At 41.8% G+C, this 26,033-nt stretch overlaps 1 protein-coding gene across 2 annotated transcripts in view; it reads left to right on the forward strand.

The window, feature by feature from the left end:
* LOC120918629 (acid-sensing ion channel 2) overlaps positions 1–26,033 on the forward strand; it is a 735,690-nt gene that overhangs the window by 607,672 nt on the left and 101,985 nt on the right. For both annotated transcript variants that reach the window (XM_040330316.1, XM_040330315.1), the window contains exon 3: positions 10,419–10,546. In XM_040330316.1, the coding sequence (XP_040186250.1) occupies positions 10,419–10,546 (128 nt within the window). The remainder of the gene's footprint in view (positions 1–10,418; positions 10,547–26,033) is intronic.

Raw genomic sequence — 26,033 nt, forward strand, 5'->3', positions numbered from 1 at the left:
ATAACTTGTGGGTAAGAGGTAGTTGCCAATTCAGAGGTAAAGTCAACTAATTGTGCCCAAGTGGTATAATATTTATGATAATTATCTGAGCATTGATTACTCCATGCCTCTACTTGCTGAATGTCCTGTACCTTTAATAACTACAATATCATCCTATTATTTGAGCAGGATTGTATCTTTGAAATGTATAGCTGTACTGTCTTCCTTGATAGCTGGTTGTTTTCCTATGTAAGAAATGTATGGTTTCGACTGTGAAAACAATTGTTTGTCAAATAATACCTTATTAAAAAATTCCACTTGCAAAATTGTTAGATCATTATAGGATAAGTTTGAGGCCGGGTTCACACCTATGCGAAATGCGCGTTTCCACGGATTCAATTTGCACAGCGGTTGAATGTGACTGGCTCTCTATGGAGAGCACATATCTCCGCAGCGGGTCCGGTGCGGTGTGCCGGAAAAACGCATGCCTTTTTTGGTTAATTTTAAGTTCGATTTCAGCCCAAAATTCGGGCTGAATTCAGACCTGAACCGGTAAACCAGCACGCACGGGACCCCTGCTGTGAGCCGCATGCGGCGGCAGTGTGAACCCAGCCTAAGTGTATTGAGATATTTTTTTTTTTTAACAAGAGGTTGGAGGATCTGTCTATACCATAATAGGATAAGATCTGCATCAATAAATGGGCTTGTATTTAAAAATAACAATTTCCTCTTTTTGATGATAATCTCAAAGTATCCTAGCTAAACAAATTATTTCGGAAAATGTTTGAGCTTGTACAGTTATGGGGTCTAGACAAAGTTCTAGAATGTAGCAAATCGTCAAACTCGTCACAGCTAAAATTCCACACAATTTATGAAATTCAGAACGTTTTTTCTAAATTTAAAAATGTGATACCTACTTTTTCTCCAATTCACACATTCATTCAAATTCTAAAGGTGGCCTTACTGAAGTTAAAGGGAATTGAAGTAGGAGTTACTCCCCTCCAACAATTGGATGTTTCTAAGGTCCCTCACAGATGCTGACATCTTCTCCCTACATGTGTACGAGTTCCACTCATCTAGGAATGCGAGTCTCTCTTGTTTCTAGCTACATGACAACAATAGAGGCACTACAGATGTGTATGTTAAACTAAATGCCATTCTTTTTCTCAATCTGTATGACATTGTAATTTAATGCTCATGAAAATGGTGCATGTCACTAATTAAACATAATTTAATTTTTATATCATAAATGCTTTTAACAGCCAACCATTTTCTATATTTCCTGTTTTTTAGTAGAAAGCTTTAATTTAAAAAAAATAGGGGTTGTATCTGTTTAGCAAAAAAATACTCAATAAGTTGGTGCAATGAGACCGAGAAGTTTGAAAGGCACTCAGTAACCTTCCTTACCATGAATATAAACATTATTGGTCCATTGTTGGTCCCGTTACCCCTTGGGCTTGCATGTTATTAGGTTTGCTTTGTTATCCTTTGGCACGTTCACTGTTATTATGAGAGATGAGGAGCCAAAAGGCCGCTGTGCTGTGCAGCATCTTGTCTTGTAACTTTATTTAGTGTCCCCATAGTGTACATATCTCTTCCTGATCTTGTTAGTTCGCTTGTTACATGGACCTAGTGTTATTCCCCCATTTTCGTGTCATCTCAGATTCCCTTTTGCTTTAGCTTGAATGCAGTACAAGAAATCAGACTTGTAAAATGCTTCCATAGAGACCTGAGAGAGCTGACACAGAAAATAATACTATATCGAATCAAGTGAAAATGCAAGTACAATAACGCATTGCAACCAGTCAGAATTCTATTTTTATAGACTTTGTGTTCATTAAGAGACACAGGATTCTCTGAAAGAACTAGTTATATGTCTGCCTACAGGAGGAATTGGACTTTGCCAAACAAAAAACTGTTGGCCAACCAGGCATGACCCCTCCCACTCCCATAATCCTTGTTGTTTTGCTACTGACCTAAGAGGATTGCAGTTATTTCTCTGTTGAGGAAAAGTTTTGCAATTTTTGCCTTTTTAAGATATTTTTTTCCTTGAATCAAAATGCTGCCGAGCTGGGCTCCCTATGTAGCTATTTGGAGTTTGTACCTAGACCCTGCTAGAACAAAGATTACCTTTGAGGACTGGACTCTGCTTGTGGCGCAATCTAGAGTTCTGTGTACAGTTTTAGTATGCCACAGAATGCTTTTTGTAGGTTCAGAGCTGTGCACAACCTCTGATGTTACCCAGTGTCCAAGGACTCTTAATGAGTACATCTGGATTGGGCAACTATGTGCTTCAGGACCATTGAGTGCCATCACAAGTTCCCTTTTCTGTTAGTTTCTGTGAAATTAAATGTACATGTGTACTCCATGCTCTTGTCTTTCCTTTTTTACCGGGAGCTAACACCTTCCCTTCATTGCTCCCATTAGCAAAAAACACACGGTTTCACCTCAGTTAGTCGTTTTTGCAGCCTACAGTTACGTGGTCACCTCTGAACCTCTTGCTTTTAGCAGCTGGTTTGTGAGAACTCAAGGATTTTACCTGGTATTCTCAATTAAGTTGTCTCCAGCTCATGATCCATTAACAGTTCTGGGGTGGCCTGACCTTGGTGTCATTTATCCAACAGGGAACGGACTGAGCTTAGCAATGGTGAAATGTTCAATGTAAAAGTATCGGCTAGGTTTGAAGAAATATATATGCCCAAATACTTTAATGCAGCGGATGTCCATTTAAATTTGAAGTTGAAGCAGAGTTCCACCCTTTTAAAAGACAGCAGCTACAAAAAGTCTAGCTGATGACTTTTAATAATTGGACACTCACCTGTCTCACTGTCCAGCGATGTGGGTGAAATGATGCCCCGCTCCTCTCCCCCTCCTCTCTGTGGCGCCGGCATTGTAAATGGGGGCGCCCGGCTGTGGCTTCACAGCCGTGCATGTGCGAGCCGCGCTGCATGCTGTGACAATGTGTGCCAATCTTGTGGGACCTGTGACGTGTCCAAGAAGATTGCAGGGAGGGAGGGGGTGATGTGAACTTTCTTCTGGCGCTGAAGAGTCCCAGGAGGAAGTGGGAGCTGGATGCCTCTAATAAGACATGCCAAATGGTCACCATCACTTAAAGCAAAAGTTCCAATTTTGGATGTCAGTTGTAAGGTTTGGCGCAAAGGAGGAAAACGGGCCACGCCCATAACTTCAGATTTGGTATCATTTATTTTCAAACTTGATACGGCGCTGTATTGGTCAATTTCCTTCATAAGTTTAGGCACGTGTGGATTGAAAAAAAGCATATCAGCATAAGCCAAAACTTTATGGTTCAGATCTCCTACTTGTAACCCCGAAATATCAGGGATTAGCCAAAAAAAAATCAAAAAGGACTCTAAGAGCAAATAACAAGGGTGAAAGAGGGCAACCCTGATGGGTGCCATTTGAAATAAAAAAGGGCTCTGAAAACACCCTGTTTACCTTAACCAAGGCCTGTGGGGCAGAATAAACACTGGCAATACACTGAAGCATCTCCTATACCCATATGTTTCTTTTTTTACTCACTGAACTTTAATTCAATTTATAACTATATATATCATGTGTTTTTTCTGGACGTTTAGTTGATATTCTGTCTCTGTCGTTTAAAATGCATCTAAAAATTAGTATAAATCAACTTTTTTTCCACATGTTTTCCAATAAAAAAATTAGTGAAAGGTTTGGGACAAGCTGTTAAAATTTCCTTGAATTGCCCAATTGTTTTTTTACAAGTGCAGATTTTTAGGATTAATCTGTTCTCAAATTTCATAATGTAATGAAGTGCTGCAGTGACAACTCTGCAAAATGAATGTAAGTTAGTGAAAAATCAATGTCTAGATCCTTTTTTTCCCTGATGCGTGTAAGACGCACAGGGCTTTTGTTTATGAATCAATGCAACAGGCAATTAAGTGTTTTCTCTTTCAGTAATTTATTGAAAGTTTGTAAAAGTTTAACAATGGAAAGAAAGCACCATAGGGATCACAGCTGTCTCATGTCTTTGTTTTTTACCATGTAGTGTATTGGGAGACAACACTAAATATTAAAGATACAACAGCATGGTTCAGTGTATCTCGGACATGCCAGATTCTTTTTTTTATCATTGTTAAAAGTGATTTTAGAAGAAAAGCTTTGATTCACGTATCAACTCCCTTTAGGAGCAAGAACGGATTATGTATACAGACATTGTTACAGTCGATCAATTTGTAATCTTTACAAGCTTATCAAAGATTGCCAAGGGTCCAGTTCTCCAACTGAGTCATTCTCTCTTCTTACCAAAATAGTAGTTTTTAGTTTAACGTTACAAGATTTCGATTTTAAAATTAGTCAGTGAAGTATAATAGGATTTTGACTGTTATATGCAATGTACCATGATTGTTTGAGGCTTATATGAATACCAGAATTTGAAAAATTACACAAACCATAGGATGGACTATGGGTGTCCTAGAGTACTGCAGTGCAACGTCCTAAATTATGATAGGAGAGTTTGTTGTTTGAGGAAGAATTGGACTTTCTAGGCACCAATAGTTGACACAGAATAGATTTTTATTGATGCAATCCCAAATAGGTGGGTGATTGAATCAACATTACAGTACATATTCATAAAAATACATTAAAAAGACATAGATTATGACAGAATAATTTTGTAATAATAGGACAAAAAAGATTATTAAAACCAATATGGGTCCACTAGAGACATCAACGTTGGTTGATGGCTAATGTAAATATTGGTAGACGTTTTTTGCATGAGCTCTACATGTTTCTCAGTTGAGTGCTTCTTCAGGAGCTATAGATTTTCATCCACGTTAATGGATAAAGTTAATTATGAAATCCAGTAGGAGGGGCTGGATAAGATACTAAAAATGTCCAGATTTCACAGACGGTCCAGATGGAGATACGGCTGGTGAATAAATACAAATACATACACCACAGTAGATAACAGGCTGGTCAGGTTCATAGATAAATACAATATTGCAGACAGCAAGCTGCATATGTAGGGATGAGGGAGAATAGTCCCATAGGAGTAGGGAAGTAAGTTCCAAACAAGTGGGAGACCAGGAGGTATTTGAAAAGCTGCAGTATGGTGGAGGGGTATCAGCCAGGACCATTGTGCCGTCGACCGCATCGTTAGCGTTGGGGAGATAGGCTATGTAGAGCTCATGCAAAAAACGTCTACCAATATTTACGTTAGCCATCAACCAACGTTGATGTCTCTAGTGGACCCATATTGGTTTCAATAATCTTTTTTGATTTGTCCTATTATTACAAAATTATTCTGTGATAATCTGTCTTTTTAATGTATTTTTATGAATATGTACTGTAATGTTGATTCAATCACCCACCTATTTGGGATTGCATCAATAAAAATCTATTCTGTGTCAACTATTGGTGCCTAGAAAGTCCAATTCTTCCTCAAACAACAAACTCTCCTATCATAATTTAGGACGTTGCACTGCAGTACTCTAGCACACCCATAGTCCATCCTATGGTTTTTGTAATTTTTCAAATTCTGGTATTCATATAAGCCTCAAACAATCATGGTACATTGCATATAACAGTCAAAATCCTATTATACTTCACTGACTAATTTTAAAATCGAAATCTTGTAACGTTAAACTAAAAACTACTATTTTGGTAAGAAGAGAGAATGACTCAGTTGGAGAACTGGACCCTTGGCAATCTTTGATAAGCTTGTAAAGATTACAAATTGATCGACTGTAACAATGTCTGTATACATAATCCCATATTGGTTTCAATAATCTTTTTTGATTTGTCCTATTATTACAAAATTATTCTGTGATAATCTGTCTTTTTAATGTATTTTTATGAATATGTACTGTAATGTTGATTCAATCACCCACCTATTTGGGATTGCATCAATAAAAATCTATTCTGTGTCAACTATTGGTGCCTAGAAAGTCCAATTCTTCCTCAAACAACAAACTCTCCTTATATGAATACCAGTTGGCAATCAAAGAAGATCAGACCTAAATCTGTGCCAACAACTAGCTCAAGTACATCATTCTAAATGTTTGTGATGTTGCCATCAGGGCTTTTTGAGGGCCATTCCAGAACTACATGTTCATTTTGCTGAAGATAGTTCTTTATGACTTTGGCTGTATAGTTGTAAATTTGGGACTGATAAGATACGTTCCTGATGGTAACATGAGATGGATAAGTATCTATCTGTTATTTTCCATATTGATGAGATCATTACTTCTGACCAAGTTCCTGTGTACAAATGCAGCACCAAACTTGCAAGGAACCTCCACCATGCTTTACTGTCGCATGCAGCTACTCATCTGTGTACCACTCTCCAGGCCATTGGCAAACAAACTGCTTTCTGTTACAGCCAAATATCTAAAATTGCTGGACATTGCTATCATGTATCGATAAATGGGTCAGTTTAATAACCATTATGATTTCAAGAACCAAAATGTTTAAAGAACCAACAGTGTCAAGAACCAAAACCACACTCGTCAGCCAGGAAACCATGCTCATGTTTCGTTACAGAAGATTTCCAGTGGCACAATAAGCTCAGACCTGGCAGAAACCAAATAAATCCTAGCTCAGAGTAATGAGTGTGAGAAGTGATCTTCACAGAAGACTTGTGGCTAAAAAGCCATGCCTCAGACACACAGGGCCATATGTCTTAATTTTGCAAAAAAAAACACAGGAACCGGTGTGCATAAAAATGGCAGCAAGTGCTCTTTATATTTGGATTTATATTTGAAATATTTGGCTGTAACAGAAAGCAGTTTGTTTGCCAATGGCCTGGAGAGTGGTACAAAGATGAGTACCTGCATGCAACAGTGAAGCATGGTGGAGGTTCCTTACATGTTTGGTGCTACATTTGTACACAGGAACTTGGTCAGAAGTAATGATCTCATCGATATGGAAAAAAACACAGATAGATACTTATCCATCTCATATTACTATCAGGAATGTATCTTATCAGTTCCAAATTTACTTTGTTGCAGGAGAATGATCCCAACTATACAGCCAAAGTCATAAAGAACTATCTTCAGCAAAATTAACATGTAGTTCTGGAAGGTATTGAACGGTCTTCAAAGAGCCCTGATCGCAACAAGTCTGAGATTACAAAAGAGACCAAAGAAACTTGGACAGTCAAAATCCAAAGAATGGAGATTAGTTTTCCTAGATGTTTGAAAAAGCCACCTGTTGAGTTCCTAAGAAACAAACTACCATGTGCGTGTATAGGAAGCTCTACGAGCAGGGCCCTCCTGTACCTTCTGTATTGAACTGCACTGTAATTGTGCTGTCCCCCCTCTACATTGTAAAACGCTGCGTAAACTGTTGGCGCCATATAAATTGTGTTCAATAAGGTATGGTGTACTTGAAACTGTGGATGTTACTTTTGTATCGCTACATGAATTTAAAAAAAATGCAACTGCCTGGCTTCAAATTCTTATTTATACAGTAGGAGGTGGAGTGTGGGTTATCCTTATGTTGCGTGGACACACTGACTATTGAATAGTGTTGATTTCTACACATGGGCGTAGCATAAGGGGTTGCAGGGATCACAATCGCAACCCCGCCCCTAGCTCCAGGGGGCCCCTGCAGCCTTCCTGTCATATTATCATATCCTCCACAAAGTCCAGCTCCGATCTATCCTAGGGCCCACAGCCACGCTCCAGTACTGGGCTTCCACTTTGCCTTCCACAGTCCACACCCCTCTGTTCTCATTGGTTGGGGAAAAGCTGTGAGCATTTCCTGAATAGTGAGCCATTTCCTTAATGGAGAGGAGCATGGGGAGAGCAGTGAGTTAAGAGGAAGAGAGTGCCATCCTGTAGCCACAATGAGACCAATGTCACTGGTGAGGTAAGACACCACTCAGTGTCTCCTAGTCACCAGCTGGGATTCTCTGTACTCCCTCCCCCCCACCGGGGATGTCCACTTACTCCACTTCCATGACAAATTAGGAAAATACACACCTCCGGGAGGTGACCCTCCCCAACACCAGCCAACACTGACAGAGAAACCTTCAGAAATGGCTAAAACAAATCCCTTAACACCTCCTGAGGGGCCCTTGAGGAGCTACAGGCTCCAGATTTTGTGTCACATGGCTTTTCCCCCCCTAGATCTTTCCCAGGTCAGCTTTTGCACCGGGGCCCACAAGCTTCAATCTACGCCTCTGTTTCTACTGATTGTATGTGTATATAGTGGTAATTATACTTGGTGCATTGAAGTAAAATACAATGTGGAATGCTTTGTGTTAAATGTAAATTTTATGTAAAGTTAACCCATTTGTGAGAGACTAACACTAACCAATCAGAGAGCACATTTCTACAGGTCTGCACAATTACAGAAAGTCAGTATCTGATTAGTCACTGTTTGTTTCACCATATCTTAGGATGAGGTACAGTTCGATAAAGACCATAGAGCAAAAATCATGAAGCTATTATATTCCACTTTTGTAACATCTTCAAAATTGCTTCTCAGTACATCAAAATAATCGAATACTCCTCCAACATGAAGGTCAATATAAAAAGCTCTTTTTCCAGAAGTGGCTATGGCTAAATTGTTATAATAATGAAGATAATGATATGATTACTTTATAATTTGACACTGTTATACAGATAGGATTATCACTATCTTTGTACATATGAAAAAACTTTTTTTTTTTTTTCAGTTTGTAATTTTAATTAAAGTTTTTTTTTTTTTTTAAACTACAGTTTTTTTTTTGTTTTTTTTTTTTCTGTTAAAGTAATTGGCCATTCACTACACATTGTACAGAGTAAATGTAAAGCTATTATTATCTCTGAAGCAATTTATACAGAACATCTATTGTATTATGGGCTTGTAAAACATATATTATATTTGTATGACTTTAGGCACAATTTTTTAATGAAAAACTCTTGAATTTCTAAAATAATTAAGTAGTTAGTGATTGTAAAGGATTTGTTTTAATAAACCTCTCTATACTGTTCTGCTTTGTGTTAGCTGGCTGGCGCTCCTGGCTCCTCCTCTCATTTCAATGCCCCCATCGGAAGCCGCTTCCCATGGGGACACTCATGCGTGCTTGTTACCAAGCCCCACTGTTGCAGCCATGTACACAGACAGCGGGACACGGCCCTGCTTCCTCATCACTGGCTTTAATTGACAGAATTGGGAGCCCCTTATGAGGTGAATGAAGAGCTGCAAGCTTGCACAGCGCTGGACGAATTAAGGGCTCAAGTATGTATGGGGGGGGGGGGGATCGGTGAGGGGCCAAAATCAATGCCTAAAATTTTTTAACCTTAAAGGAGTTGTGAATTCTCAAGGTTTTACACTGTAATGCATTCTTGCTGCCCCCCAGAGCCCCTCTTTTTCTTACCTGAACTCGATAGTTCCCATGATAAGCACAAGCCCAGCATCTCCAGCTGTTGTCTCGGGTCGGGTCCTTATTGGATAGATTGACAGCAGCATGAACCATTGACTCCTGCTGCTGTCAATCAAATCCAATGACAGGGGGGCAGGACTGAGTCCTGCTGTCTGTGTCAATAGACTCGGAAGCACGCCTACGCGGGTGCCCCTATGGAAAGCGGCTCTCCACGGGGGGGCAACCCAATGAAGAGGAGGAGCCAGGAGTGCCGCTGGGACACCCCAGAAAAGGAGGATCGGGGCCTCTCTGAGCAAAACCCTTGCACAGAGCAGGTAAGTATGACATATTGTTTTACAGGAAAAAAAAACCTTTACAATCACTTTAATGCAAGGAATGCATTAAAGTGGATGTAAACCAGATTAAAAAAAATGTGGGTACATATTTCTGCAGTGTTTTCTTATCTCTCTACAAAGCACAATGTCCTGTAGCTGTCTCCTGCTCCATTCTTCTGTTATCAACTAATGACAAGTTCTCTCCGTCAACTGAGATATAAGCAGTGTGAGTTTTGTGTTGGAGAAGATGCTATAAATCGATTAGCAGAGCCCTGAACTATTCAATGATCAGCTCTGAAAGTCTCTACCTATGAGGAGAGAGGGTGTGTGCCTTGCCACCAATCGGCTGTCTTGGCTGTATTACCAGACTTAAATGCAGTGCTGAACAGGAAGAGAACATCTCCTAACACGTTTTGCACTTTCTAAAGAATATATAAAGCTGAAGACAGCAGATATACATATATACATGTAAAACTTATGTAGGGAGCTTTGTTTCATCTCTGTGTATCACCTGAGGCCGTTCAATTCACTATATATATATATATATATATATATATATATATATATATATATATATATATATATATATATATATGGGTTTACATCCACTTTAAGGTAAAACATGTTTAGGCTTTACAACCACCTTAATTTGTAGCAGAGATATTGTGAATACCTTCTGTTTAAAAAACAAAAAATAGCACAATCCTATTTGTGGGAAACTGGCCTGGCAACCATCTGACACTCATCACACCTGATCTTTTTTTCTTTTGCAGAGGAAACTACTTTTGAAGCTGGAGTAAAAGTACAAATACACAGCCAGTCTGAGCCGCCATTTATCCAAGAGCTGGGGTTTGGCGTGGCCCCTGGATTTCAGACCTTCGTGGCTACTCAAGAGCAAAGGGTAGGTGGATATTATTTTTCGAACTGCATGTTCAGCAGGTAAACAAAGCAGGATTGAAGTCAGTAAGACACAGTTTTGTGGAAAAGACAGTAAGAAACATTTAAAACACAAAAGTGTCCATTTACGAAAAGCACAATAGGCAACTTTTTCAATCTGGATCTTTGAATTTTTTGAATTTGGATTTTTTGAATTTGGATCTGTTGCATTTGATACATAGGTTTTATCTTCTTTGTATTCTGCATGCAAAAAAAAAGTCATGTACAGAGATTATGCCACAGGTTTTTGCTTGTAAAAATACTGCACCCCGAGTTAAGAATGAATTTCTATGAGGAGAGCAGATGAAGGAGTCATTTCATAACATAACATACCAATTAATGAGAAATAGAAACATTAAAATGTTAAATGTTTATTTCATAAGGGAAAAATTACTCCACGCTCATATAATTTTCTTTATCTGAGCAGAACATTTTGATGGGTAATTAACAAGAGGTAAAAATGCCAATTACATTAAAAATAATGCTAATTACGCTTCAGTTCATAGTGCAGACCAAGACGAGAGGCACAAGACTTAGTTTTGTAAAGTGAAAAAAGCCATTCCAAAACAGACGTGGGCTGGGGATCAGAGCTCTTTTTTTTATGGTTGGCTAGAGATTAGGCTACTAGAAAATTATATGATGGGGTTTAGCCGTAAAGAGAGGCAAGGAAATTCCATTATGTCTGCATTAGGATGTCATCACTCCTCTCAATGTGTAAATGACTCAGAGATGAGCAGTGCCTGGCCATGATTGATGTACCTGTCGTGATAAAGAGGAACAGGTCACCGATATTTCGAAGTGAATGTTCTCGTGTCTGCTTTAATAATGAGCCAACAAAATTAAGTTGTGATTGATACATTTTGTCTCAGTAATGCCGCCAGGGATAAACAAGGCACCGGAATTACTTTGGATTTTACTTATGTCATTCAAACTGCGGCTATGCTGCACTCAATATTTCAACTAACCTATTGTCTTAGAAAACATACTTCTGAATTACTTGTTAAGACAAAGCTTTATTTTTTTAACGGTTCATTTCTTTTCTAGCTGAAGGCGTTTTAAAATCCAACTGCAAAGGTCAAATTTTACTTGCAGATTTTGTCTTCGGAAAGAATGGAGAAACTACAAATATCCAGTTTTATTTCTTAAAATATTTTTTTTTGCCAAAGCCTCATCACGGGTGAATTGTGTTGCCCTATTCATACTTTAGAAGCCTCCACCAGAGTTCCACTGGTTTAAAGGTGTTACTAAACCCTCTTTTTTTTAAAACAAGCATATACCGTATTTATCAGGGTATTGCACGCTCCGGCGTATATCGCGCAGCCCTAATGTGGACTCGCAATTCCTGTAAAAAATAATTTTAGTACTTACAGTTTTGGTGTCTTGCGCAGTGTCCATCGGCGGCCTCGTCGGGTCCGGCGTCAGTCTGTGGCTTCGGTGGTGTCCTCCCTGCTTCTCCCGCGCCGTCTCCCCGCCGAATCGCCGATTCCCACGCTCAGTTTGAATGCCTGCGCCGACATATACCGAGTGCAGTACACTCGTCTACATTCGGCCAGGCTCGGCTTCGCTCGTGCTCACGCTCTGTGACGTTTATGCGAGCGCACGTGCGAAGCCGAGCCTGGTCGAATGTAGACGAGTGTACTGCACTCGGTATATGTCGGCGCAGGCATTCAAACTGAGCTCGGGAAGCGGGTATCGGTGTATATCGCGCACCCACAATTTTCCCCTTATTTTAAGGGGAAAAAAGTGCGCGGTATATGCCAATAAATACGGTACTTGCCTCCACAGTGCAGTTTGTTTTGCATAGAGCAACCCTGATCCTCGTCTTCTGGGGTCCCCCAACGGCGCTCGCGGCTCCTCCCTGCATCGGTAAACCACCTAGGAGAAGCATTTCCCTTGGAGGTCCCTGTGTGGGTGGTGCTCCTGGCTCATCCTCTTCTTGAGCGTCCCGTCAGAGAAGTGCTCTCCCTCGGGGGACTATGCTGCGTCTATTGACACAGACAGCAGGACTCGGCTCGGCCCCGTCACCCACATCATTGGATTTGATTGACAGCAGCGGAGGCAAATGGCTGGGTTGCTATCAACCTATCTAATCAAGACCAGAGACAACAGGGGGAGAAAGGGTGATCGTGTCTCCGGTGTGGGAATTACAGGGCTCAGGTGAGTAAAACTGGGGGTCGGGTCAGTGACAGAAGTTTTTTCACCTTAATGCATACAATGCATTAAGGTAAAAAGACACAAGAATTTGCAACCCCTTTAAGGAATAACGGGACTTTTTTGGCCAATTTATACTTGATTTGACAATAAATTGGAAGTGTTGGGATATCCTTTCTAATTTTTATAATAGGTACCCCTCGAGCAGCGCGTAATATCTCTCCTTGTATAAAGCCTGGGTGATTTTTATTTTATTTTCCTCCAAATTCAACAGGGTTGCTTAATGTATAGATCTGGCCATCACAGGTAATCTCAAAAACAGAATTCCCCAAACATTTGCAATTTAATATATAAGGCAGGGTCACAGAATCATCCTTCCTATATAGTATGGATAATCTAGTTCCCGAATGCCTGTGACAAGTTCACATTTGTCTTTTTTGATGGAGCAAAATCTGCCATTAGGCTGCATTAAATGAAGAAGAAATCCTGTTATTTTCTATGTGGCCGCAGTGAAAAATCGAGGCAAAGTCTATGAGCCCATTCACACCTTCACATGTGTTTTACCATTCACATTGTATGCACACAAAATAGTATAAATCCAGCTGAAATTATGTCAAGGGGAAATGTTAAAATTGCCCCATTATGTGGGGAGCTGTGGTCTGACCTCATAAGCAAAATCTGCAATTTTTAATTGGATAAATTTAATTATTCAAAAGCTTTCATAGAAATGACAAAAGATGTAGAATATTGTATAATATGTTTATTACTTGTGTACATTCATGTCATGAGAAAAAGATCCACCCATGTGTCACATTAAATAACACTTCCTACTACCGTAAATCTGATCTTACATGTGCTGTTTGTCAGCAAATAAAAGTGGATCAAACCCTAATTAAGTGATTGTGCACAGAAGATGGAAAATTTGCCCAATAACTACATCATTATGTACCTAAATGAGGTTATTTCCACAGGTTGGTTAATTTGTCCCTTTAATTACCGACCTACCCAAATTATAAACATTCCACGCTTAATTAGATGCAGTCTATAGTTTACCTGCATTTAATGAGGAGCTGAATCTGAGTAACTAATATGCATTACCAATTAAAGATCCACCCTAAAAGGCCACCCTGAAGTTTGACAGGAGTGTTAATGACTGAAATGTACGGCTTTGGGGATCTTTATGCATGACCAAATTTGTTAAAGACTGGGGGGGGGATTTTTCAAAACTGGAGCAACTGTGCATGGCAACCAATCAGCCTCTATCTTCAGCTTGTTGAGTTAAAATGGTAATAATGTATTTTTTTCCCCCAAATTCATATAATAATAATAATAATATAACTCTCATTTGTATTTCCTCATTGTGGCTTCCTTTTTATAGCTGTCCCATTATATTCTCTTTCGGTTCCCATGTCGCTGGGACCTATAGAGCCCTTTTTGAGTTTCTGTAATGTTTGTGCTCCAGGTCTGCACTACAACTTCTACTCTACTATGTCTTTCTTCCTCCTCCACCATGCCTCTCCTTCTCCACAGCAGTGATTAACAGTGTCCCTCTTGCTCTGGCTGTGTGTGCCGTTCTCTAAAGTCAAGTACACACAATCGGTCCATCCGATGAAAACGGTCTGATGGACCGTTTTCATCGGTTAACCGATAAAGCTGACTGATGGTCAGTGGTGCCTACACACCATCGGTTAAAAAAATGATCGTGTCAGAACGTGGTGACGTAAAACACAACGACGTGCTGAAAAAAAACGAAGTTCAATGCTTCCAAGCATGCGTCGACTTGATTCTGAGCATGCATGGATTTTTAACCGATGGACGTGCCTACAAACAATCGTTTTTTTTCTATCGGTTAGATATCGATTGGTTACATTTAAAACAAGATTGCTTTTTTTTAACCTATGGATAAATAACCAATGGGGCCCACACACGATCGGTTTGGACCGATGAAAACGGTCCATCACACGTGTGTGCGGCCTAAGGCACCATGCAAGTAGGCTTGGTTTTTCCCTGGGCATTCCCCAAGTTTTTGTTGTTAAGGCTCCATGCACACTGGGCTTAAAAACATTTCTGTTCACGCTGGAGTAAAAAGCATTCATATATAAAACATTTTTTGTAAAAAGTTTAGGAGAGTTTCATGTTTTCTCCCTCCAAGCTCCAATCAGGAACGCAAACCAGAAGTTTTTTTTTTCTGCCTCTAAACGTTAAACTCAAAATATGCCTCTTAATGTCCTAATGTGCATGGGCACATAGGATAACATTGAGCTGCTTCTACAGGCATAACACAACACTCCTGTAGAAGCAAAGTTTTTTAAGCCGGTGTGCATGGAACCTAAATGGCTGCACGTAGAGTTGAAGTAGAAAGCAGAAACACACATATTCCACAGAACCACACAGGATTCCATAGGTCCTAGGAGCACAGAGAAAAAGGGGAGAAGAGTGGCATGAGCAGAGGACAATTGAAAAGGAAGCTCTGAGGAGGAAATTCAAATGCATGTGAGTTATGTTATTTCAAATTTAGGAAAAACTTTGACTTTAATACCACTTTAAGCTATAAAAATGAAAGATAGAAATTGATTGGTTGCCATGCACAGTTGCTTCAATTTTGGTAAATTCCCTTCTGAATCTTCTCATTAGCTTTACAACAAAGAAATACGGCCAATTGGTGTGGTTGTTTATTCATAGTTACATAGTAGGTGAGTTTGAAAAAAGACACAAGTCCATCAAGTCCAACCTATGTGTGTGTTATTTGTCAGTGTTATATTGTATAACCCTGTATGTTGTGGTCGTTCAGGTGCTTATCTAATAGTTTCTTTAAACTATCGATGCTCCCCGCTGAGACCACCACCTGTGGAAGGGAATTCCACATCCTTGCCGCTCTTACAGTAAAGAAACCTCTATGTAGTTTAGTGGTAAACCTCCTTTCTTCTAATTTTATTGAGTGGCCACGTGTCTTGTTAAACTCCCTTCCGTGAAAAAGTCACCAGTACGGTATTTCTAAATTGAAATCATATCCCCTCTCAAGCAACTCTTCTCCAGAGAGAATAAGTTCAGAGCTCACAACCTTTCCTCATAAATAATATCCTCCAGACCTTTTATTAGCTTTGTTGCCCTTCTTTCTACTCGCTACATTTCCAGTACATCCTTCCTTAGGACTGGTGTCCAGAACTGGACAGCATACTCCAGGTGCGGCTGGACCAGAGTCTTGTAGAGTGGGAGAATTATCGTTTTATCTCTGGAGGTAATCCCCTTTTTAATGCATGCCAATATTCTGTTTGCTTTGTTAGCAGCAGCAGCTTGGCACTGCATGCCATTGCTGAGCCTATCATCTACTAGGACCCCCAGGTCCCTTTCCATCCTGGAATCCCCCAGAGGTTCTCCCCCCAGTGTATAGATTGCATTCATATTTTTGCCACCCAAATGCATTATTTATGTTGAACCTCATTTGCCATGTAGTTGCCCACCCCATTAATTCAGATATTTTTACAAGGTTTCCACATCCTGCGCAGATGTTATTACAGAGATTGAGCTGTTTGCCCTATCCTCCAGGTCGTTTATGAACACATTAAACAGGATTGGTCCCAGCACAGAACACTGGGAGACCCCACTACCCACCCTGACCATTCCAAGTACTCCCCATGTATCACCACTCTCTGAACTCACCCTTGTACCCAGTTTTCAATCCATGTACTCACCCTATGGTCCATGCCAGCAGACCTCAGGGATTCACTTACTTGTGACATTGTTATTTATGAAAGTGTGTCGCTATTGTAGGTGTACACAGGATATACCTAGCTGTCAGGCTCATTTGATGCATTTGTCTCTGATTAGATTGCAGTAATGTATGTTTAGAATAATAAAAAGTAATACAGGAATGGTAAAAAAAATAAAAATTCATTGGTACTGCATTTGAGAAAAAGAAAGCTATTCTGTAGTAAGCCAAATGAAGGGCTCTACAACACCCACTTGGACTCTTTCATACAGGATTGGAAAAGTAATCCCTTCGATTCAGTTTTCCTTCCTGTAAAGGGGCATATCGCATTCTACTAGAGCTTGATAGGGAAAGTTATACCTCTGTTTACGAATTTGCGTTGGCAAGATACTTTTGTAATTCAAATATCTCAAAAAACCATGTATGGGCCGTTCAGACAATTTGTGTAAGATAGTACACAGTGATAATACCGTATAAACTGTTCTCCAAGGATTGATAAAATGCAAGATGTACTTTGCTGTGAAACTATAACAATCACATTGTTCTTATGGGCAGTAGTTTAGCATAATTATTTGCAAACATTTACAAACCTCTTAAAAGCCAGCTTCACCCAATATTAGATGCTAGAAAATAGCTTAAATTAAACATTTTCATTGTTTCTATGGGGCCTATTCACACCACAATGCTGTGAGCAATGCACGCATTGTTATTAAGGCCTCTTGAGCCCCTATAGGGAAAGAGGGCCTTGACTGATGGGGGCAAGGACGGGTGTCGGACAAGGTGGTTGATGGTCACTAAGGATTGGTGGAAATATGGGGGATGGGCTGGGCCTGAGCTCAGAAAATTATTGCCCCCAGGGAATTATGGGCCTTTTAAAGTAGTGGGTAAAAGAGCTGCCCACCCTCCCGCGTCTTTTTTCCTTTATGGTATGTCACAGCTTGCTGCGGTTTCTTGACCTTGCCAGCATTTAAAGTTTGCTGTAATGGGCTATGCCCTTGATTGAAAAAGTAGACTGTCTGCTGGGGTTTTTCGCCTTCCTCTGGGTCAACTGTGGGTATAGAATTACCGTATTTATTGGGGTATTGCGCGCTCCGGCGTATAGCGCGCACCCCTAAAGTGGACCCAACATTCCTGTAAAAAAAATGTTTGTACTTACAGTTTTGGTGTCTTGCGCGGTGTCCATCGGCGGCCTCGTCGGGTCCGGCGTCCATCTGCGGCTTCGGGTGTCCTCTTCGTCGGGTCCAGTGTCCTTCCCGCTCGATCCCCGCGCCGAGTTTGAATACTGCGCCGGCATATACAGAGCGCAGTACACTCGTGTATAGTCGGGCAGGCTCGGCTACTCTCGCGCTCACGTCCTGTACGTCCAGGACGTGAGCGCGAGAGGAGCCGAGCCTGCCCAACTATACACGAGTGTACTGCGCTCAGTATATGCAGGCGCGGTATTCAAACTTGGCGCGGGTATCGGCGTATATCGCGCACCCACGATTTTGCCCTGATTTTCAGGGCAAAAAAGTGCGCGGTATACGCCGATAAATACGGTAGGTATATGGGATTGTATGATATTTTTTATTTTAGTTATTTTTATGGTTGAACTAGATGGACTTGTGTCTTTTTTCGACCTGACTAACTATGTCTGTCCAGCACTTATGGTAAGGCCAGGCCCCCTTTGGAATTGCATGCTCACAGTACAACTATGACTGGCACTGGTTTAAAATGTTCACATGTTATGTGTTGGAATTTAAATAAAGCTGTGGCCTTGCCCTTTCCAACCTTATGGTTAAGCATTTGTATTTAATGGGGTGAGGGAGCAAGAGTGGTGGGTTTTTAACCAATTATGTAACATTTGATTTGTACCTAGGCCCATTGCGCCTCAGCAGTCATATATTGTGGCTTATTGAAAGGTTTATTTTTATTGAGTTGATCCCCTGCCTTGTTGAGAAAAAAAAAAAAACTCCTTTCATTTCCTCCATATAGTCAACTATTCTGATTTGCCATGGCTCGGCACATAAACATTTGCGAAGATTAAAACCCATCATTTTATACTGCACCGTTTCCAGCCTGAGAACACACGCAGAATGCACAGCCTCTAGACTGATAGCTACAAAATGAGCCGGAACATTTAATATGGCTGATAAAATCCAGTACTGTGTCAGGCATGTCAGCTCTGAGCCAATAGGCCAGGCATCATCCAGCCGCTGGAGTACACACTGTGATTTATTACTAGATTCCACCTACATAGTAATGCAAACCTTATACTCTGCTATCTCGGTAGAATGTGACATATTAGATGTATTAAAAAATTGAGAATGCAATATTGGATGTATTACAATATATTGTAATATAGTTAGGTCCTGCTCTGCAGGGTACAGTTTTCCATTACAACTTTGTTTCATGGCTACAAAGCAAATTTATCAGACTTGTGATAGTTTTTCAGCTTTTCTTCTCAGCGGAATTGTTCTCAGCTTCTAAAAATCTATCAGATGTGCGCGTGAAAAAAATAGAAGAGGTGCTAGGCCGGCGCTTCCAAAACGTTTGTCAGTTCAGCAGTACCACAGTAAGAACAGTTGGGGACTTTTTGTATTATTGAGAATTTACATCTACCTCCCACCATCCAAACAGGAAAATGTTCTTTGTAAAATATCTACAGCACGCAGCAGAAGCAGGCCGATTGTGTTTCCAGGTTGTGCCCTCTATTGCCTAGCTCTCGACTAAGCTTCATCCGTATAGAAATATTAGCTTTGCTGTGCTATGTTTAACCACTTTCATACCGCGCCATTGGGAAATGACGGTGGCAGGAACCCCTCGCCGATCGGGAAGGACGTCGTATGACGTCCTGTGTTCCCGGCGATCTAGGGCGCGCACCGCGGCAGCGCTCGTGACCCGGCGCGGGTACCCGGCGGCCGCGATTGCCGGTAATCACAGCAGGAGTGTGGATCTGTGTGTGTAAACACACAGATCCACCTCCTGTCAGCGGTGAGGAGACCGATGTGTGTTCCCAGTACAGAGGAACACACATCGGTCTTCTCCCCTTGAGAGTCCACTCCCCCCTACAGTTATAACACACCTTAGGGAACATATTAACCCCTTCAACGCCCCCTAGTGGTTAACCCCTTCTCTGCCAGTCACACTTACACAGTAATCAATGCATATTTATAGCATTAATCGCTGTATAAATGTGAATGGTCCCAAAAACGTGTCAAAAGTGTCCGATGTGTTCGACGCAATGTCACGGTCACAGTAAAAAATTGCAAATCGCCGCCAATACTAGTAAAAAAATGTATAAAATAAAAATGCCATAAATCTATCACCTATTTTGTAGACGCTATAACTTTTGCGCAAACCAATCAATATACGATTATTGTGATTTTTTTTTACCAAAAATATGTAGAAGAATATGTATCGGCCTAAACTGAGGGAAAAATTTTTTTTTTAAAAAAAAAATTGTGATATTTATTAAATAAAAAAGTAAAAAATATTGTGTTTTTTTTAAAAAAATTGTCGCTCTTCTTTTGTTTATAGCGCAAAAAATAAACACCGCAGAGAGGATCAAATACCACCAAACGAAAGCTCTATTTGTGGGGGGAAAAAACATAAAGATTTCGTTTGGGTACAGTGTTGCATGACCACGCAATTGTCATTCAAAGTGCAACAGCGCTGAAAACGAAAAATTGGTCAGGGCAGGAAGGGGGTGAAAATGCACTGTATGGAAGGGGTTAAAGCAGAGACCGGCAACTACATTGGTACACGTGAAATAAAAGAAACACTGCAGTAGGGCCCCCTTCATTGTACCTTTGTTCTGCATGCTCTCCATTGCACTCAGATGGAGAAAGGAACTGTGCCAGCTATTCTTATGGTATTCTTTAATGCCTATGAGAAGCAAACCAGTCTAAGTATAAAGCTGTTGTTGTTTGTGATGAAGATGATGACTAAAGCTGTGTTATTACTCATTATGTCTATTTATAAGCCAGGGAACACGTTCTTACTCTACTTTCTCTACAATCAAAAATGTATTTATGTCTCTTTCACTAAGGGACACAAGATTCAGTTATTCTGAGACAATTGGGTATATTGCCATCAGAGCCGGCCTTAGGTGTTCTGGCGCCCTGTGCGAGCTAATCCTGTGCCCCCATCTTCACCCCTCGCCCCCTGGTTATCTAAACATACACAAAGAGGAAAAATATATTTCTCTTTCGTTCATAGACGGACACAGCCTTCTTTGACATTAGGGTTATGCTTCTTCCTACCAGGAGATGAAGAAGCATAACCCTAATGTCAATGAAGGCTGTGTCCGTCTATGAACGCAGAGAAATGGATTTTACGGTGAGTACAAAAATCCTATTTTTTCACAAATACATTTGTTTTAATTTAACATTACACAGCACCCTGCACCTCTGGACCCCTTTACATTACACAGCACCCTGCACCCCTTTACATTACACAGAACCCTGCAGCTCTGGACCCCATGCATGTTACACAGACCCCCCTTCAGTTCAGACCCCCCTTCAGTGTATCCACCCTTCAGTGCAGACCCCCCCCCCCTGTTCAGAGTAGCCCCCCCCTTCAGTGCAGCCTAGCCCCCCGTTCAGTGTCACCTCCCCCCATACAGTGCAGCCCCCCTTCAGTACCTCAGATCAGCGTGGGGGCACATGCACGGCAGGTCCCCTCCCCCTGTTTACACATAAACAGAGAGGAGGGGGAGGCGGCATCATTCGGCTGTGCCTGTGTGACATCCGGGATCGCACAGACAGGCAGCCTGTGGCCGGAAGAGGAGGGGATGGTAGGTGCAGCGGTGTCACCCTGCACCCCCCGCACACCCCCTCCCCCTCGCCACTGTAGCTAGCTCGCCTCTCCCTGCCTGTGCCAGTGTGCCGCTGCCTAAACCGACGGCGCTACCACCGCGGGTGTAATACAATCGCGAAGGGGGGTGCCGGTCTCACACCCCCCAGTGTGTGGTACCCGGGGACGGCCCGCCCCCCCTTAGTACGCCTCTGGATGGCCGCACAGCGCCCCTGTTGCCCATGGCGCCCTGTGCGGCCGCACAGCTCGCACACCCCAAAGGCCTGCCCTGATTGCCATCTATAAGAGGAATTGGACACTAGCAAACAAAAAAGCCATTGGCCAGCCACACATAACCTGTCCCACTTCCAGCATGCTTCAGTTTTTGTTACTGTTCTAGGAGGATGGACAACTTTTACCTATTTTATAGACCTGTTTCTTTTTTTTTTTTCAATAATGACTTAATTACCATAAGTAAAATACAAATAATTAGTATATATTGTTTTTAAGGTAATTTACTATATCTTCTAAATCTACTCAAGCAGGTGGCTTAACGAACAAAATCCTGAAGTTTGAAGTTATACTGTAACTTCCAACCAGTAATTTGACAGTAAATAATAACAAATTATCATCTTATAACTTATAGCATAATAATATATGATTTATCTTGTACCTTTTCAGCAGCAGCAGCAGCAGCAGCAGCAGCAGATTCTCATTCTCACTCTTAACTGTGTGAGGAAAAAAATGGGATTATCTTGTACTCCTAAGCCCATGTTTTTTGTAGTTAGAGGAGTTCCACCCAAAAGTGGAACTTCCGCTTTAAGCACTCCTCACCCCCTTACATGCCACATTTGGCATGTAATTTTTTGGGGGGAAAGTGGGGGCTTCGGTAGGAGTGGGACTTCCTGTCCCACTTTTATTTTTCCATCTACGGCCGCGTAGGTGACTCCTCTTTTCACCTTAGGCGGCCCCTCCCTCTAGGCCAGGGATCTTCAAACTACTGCCCTCCAGCTGTTGCGGAACTACAAATCCCTTAAGGCATTGTAAAACTCTGACATTTACAGACATGACTGAGCATGATGGGAATTGTAGTGGAGGGCCATAGTTTGAGGACCCATGCTCTAGGTGATCTCCTGGGACACGTGACAGGTCCCAGGAGATCGCCTGTCCACTCCTAGAGCGCAGCACAGTGAGTGCCCGGCCGTGAAGCCAAGAGCTGTCACGGCCGGGTGCCCACAGTGTGAAGGGAGGCTCCGGCGGAGAGGGGGGGGGGGGGGAGACGCTCCGGGTGGCTGCATCACTGGACCGTGGAGCAGGTAAGTGTCTGTTTGTTAAGGGTCAGCAGCTACACTTTTTGTAGCTGCTGACTTTTAATAAACATAAAAAGGATGGAACTCCGCTTTAAGAGGGCTGGGCTGGAAGGGAGCAATTTGTCTTTTAGACACATTTGTCTATGACACTGCAGTAAAAAAAGGCGTGCCTCCACTGCAGCCTTTTTATTGGACAGCTTGGGCCAATGGTACTTTACCATTGGTCCAAGACTCCAAGCTGTCCATTGAGCTCTATGCCTCTGATAACAAGTGAGAGGCACTGTGAGCCAATCCTCTGTCTGCTGTAAACAAGAGTGTGCCAGCTTGTATTTAAACTGGCTGCTCTGTAAGTAGCTTCTGACAGGCTGCACAAGGAGCCCCATATCTCCGGAACCATAGATGATAGGAACCCCAAATTTTAGGACTTAAGTTATCCCATCACTGGTGGTCCTGTGACCTTAAGTCGCTGAGCTATGACCCTCAAAGTCGATAGTTTATTTATTTTTATTATTATTATTATTTACTACGCGGCCCTGCCATGCACTCTCAGACTACAATGTACTTGTAATTTACTGTCTAAGATTGACCATATATGTTATCATCAAACTTATCATTCCATGTGTGGGTATAATCATGTGAGATTGCAGCGATTGTTCCAGGAGAGGAACTGAAGTGATACAGACTATTTTCATTAGCACGATTGGCTTGTAATGCGTGTTATTTTACCATCATTTGCAATCAGAGTTCTAATAATTTGTGCACATGCATGTTTAGTTTTGTAAATTAAATACTGAACAATCTTTCGAGTGAACATAGTGAAGCATACAATTTTACATGCTCCAAAAATCTTATCTAATCAAAGTACAACCATTTAAGGGCAAGTGAGACTATACATAACAAATCAACTATCATATTTGGAAGAAATCATGATACTCATCAGAGGCAGCACATGCAGGAGTTTCCCTAGCAACTACGCACCACCCTTAGGTACTTCCCTTGCCCTGAAATATAACGGACTTTCCTGCTAATTGCTACATCCTCTCATTCCAAAACTTTGGATCAACCTTTGTTATCTGCACTCCTTGGGGTAGCTGCGCTTCATGTTACGGCGGCGCAGCGTATTGTATTTACGCTACGCCGACGCAACTTACAGGAGCAAGTGCAGTATTCACAAAGCACTTGCTCCGTAAGTTGCGGCGGCGTAGTGTAAATGGGGCCGGCGTAAGCCTGGGTAATTCAAATGTGGAAGGGGGGCGTGTTTTATGCTAATATGTGATGACCTGACGTGATTGACGAGCGGCGCATGCGCCATCCGTGTACATATCCCAGTGTGCATTGCTTCAAATGACGTCGCAAGGACGTCATTGGTTTTGACGTGAACGTAAATTCCGCCCAGCCCTATTCGCGAACGACTTACGCAAAAAATTCAAATTTCGAAGCGGGAACGACGTCCATACTTAACATTGGCTGCGCCACCTAATAGCAGGAGCAACGTTACGCCAAAAAAGCCTTACGCAAACGACGTAAAAAACTACCGCCGGGCGCACGTACGTTTGTGAATCGCCGTAACTAGGTAATTTGCATGCTCTACGCCGAAAACGACGGGAGCGCCACCTACCGGCCAGCGTGAGAATGCACCCTAAGATACGACGGCGTAAGAGACTTATGCCAGTCGTATCTTAGGCTAATGTCGGCGTATCTTGCTTTCTGAATACAGAAAGAAGATAGGCCGGCGCAGATTTGAATTTACACGGCGTATCTATGGATACGCCAGCGTAAATTCTCTCTGAATCCGGGCCCTTGCATTTTGCCACCAATAAGGAAGAGGCAAGTTGCCAGAGCTGCAGAGTCATTTTAGTTTTTGTGAAGGCAGCAGATTCCCTGAGACTGTAAGGGCTCATTCACACTAGCTTTTGGCTTCAACACACATTAACGGTTAGTTTACACTTGCTTTAAAACAAGGCTTCGGACACGCTTTGTTAACCACTTAAGCCCCAGACCAAAATGCAGGTAAAGGACCAGGCCCCTTTTTGCGATTCGGGACTGCGTCGCTTTAACTGACAATTGCGCGGTCGTGCGACGTGGCTCCCAAACAAAATTGGCGTCCTTTTTTCCCACAAATCGAGCTTTCTTTTGGTGGTATTTGATCACCTCTGCGTTTTTTTTTTTTTTTGTGCTATAAACAAAAATAGAGCGACAATTTTGAAAAAAATGCAATATTTTTTACTTTGTGTTATAATAAATATCCCTCAAAAATATATATATATATATATATATATATATAAAAAAAATAGTTTTCCTCAGTGTAGGCCGATACGTATTCTTCTACATATTTTTGGTAAAAAAAATCGCAATAATCGTTTATCGGTTGGCTTGCGCAAAATTTATAGCGTTTACAAAATAGGGGATAGTTTTATTGCATTTTTATTAATTATTTTTTTTTACTACTAATGGCGGCGATCAGCGATTTTTTTTCGTGACTGCGACATTATGGCGGACACTTTGCACAATTTTGACCCATTTTTGGGACCATTGTCATTTTCACAGCAAAAAATGCATTTAAATTGCATTGTTTATTGTGGAAATGACAGTTGCAGTTTGGGAGTTAACCACAGGGGGCGCTGAAGGGGTTATGTTTCACCTAGTGTGTGTTTACAACTGTAGGGGGGTGTGGCTGTAGGAGTGATGTCATAGATTGTGTCTCCCTATAAAGGGGATGACACGATCGATGCAGCTGCCACAGTGAAGCACGGGGAAGCTGTGTTTACACGCGGCTCTCCCTGTTCTTCAGTTCCGGGGACCGATCGCGGTCATACTTACCTCGGTGGATGGAGCATCAGATCGATGCTCCATCTGTCCCCCGCCGTCCCTGCACTGAGTACCGAGCCACCGAACATTGCCGATGGCTCAGTTCTCACAGATCCCCCGAGAGGAAAGCCGCTGACTGTCAATCAGCATCTTTCCTCTTTGCTTCTCCACGCTCATTGGAGCAACAAGCAGTGGAGGGGCGGGGAGAGGCTGTCTCAGTGGCTCGCTGAGACTGCAATCAATCAGGGCAGCTGGCGGATCCCAACTTGTAGATCGGGATGACGCGCTGCACCGACTGATGGCAGTGACGTCAGCTGAGAGCGGACTTCAGACCGCTCTCCGCTGAAAACAGGTCACAGGAGTGCAAAACGAATTGCACTCCAGTGACCCAGAGGAGAAGCCCAGATCTAAAAAGCTCAGGCTGGACTTCTCCTTTAAAGCGCTTTGAACACCAGTCAAAGCTCCTATCTAAATAAAATGGTTAGCTCACAGTCTTGTTTACACTTTGCTTTTGTGTTGTATTGCTTCGGCTTTGCTACACTATGTAGCTTTAGTGGTGCTTCAAAACCTCTTCAAAGCCTCCATAGAAGTCTATGGCAAAGCTTGCTTGAAGCCTCACCAAAGCCCCCACCAAAGCCAAACCCATTAAAGCACCAAGCAAAAGCAAAGTGTAAACAGGACTGTAAGCTAACTATTTT

Source organism: Rana temporaria, chromosome 12 (genome assembly GCF_905171775.1).
Source record: "Rana temporaria chromosome 12, aRanTem1.1, whole genome shotgun sequence".
In the NCBI taxonomy this organism is placed as follows: Eukaryota; Metazoa; Chordata; class Amphibia; order Anura; family Ranidae; genus Rana; species Rana temporaria.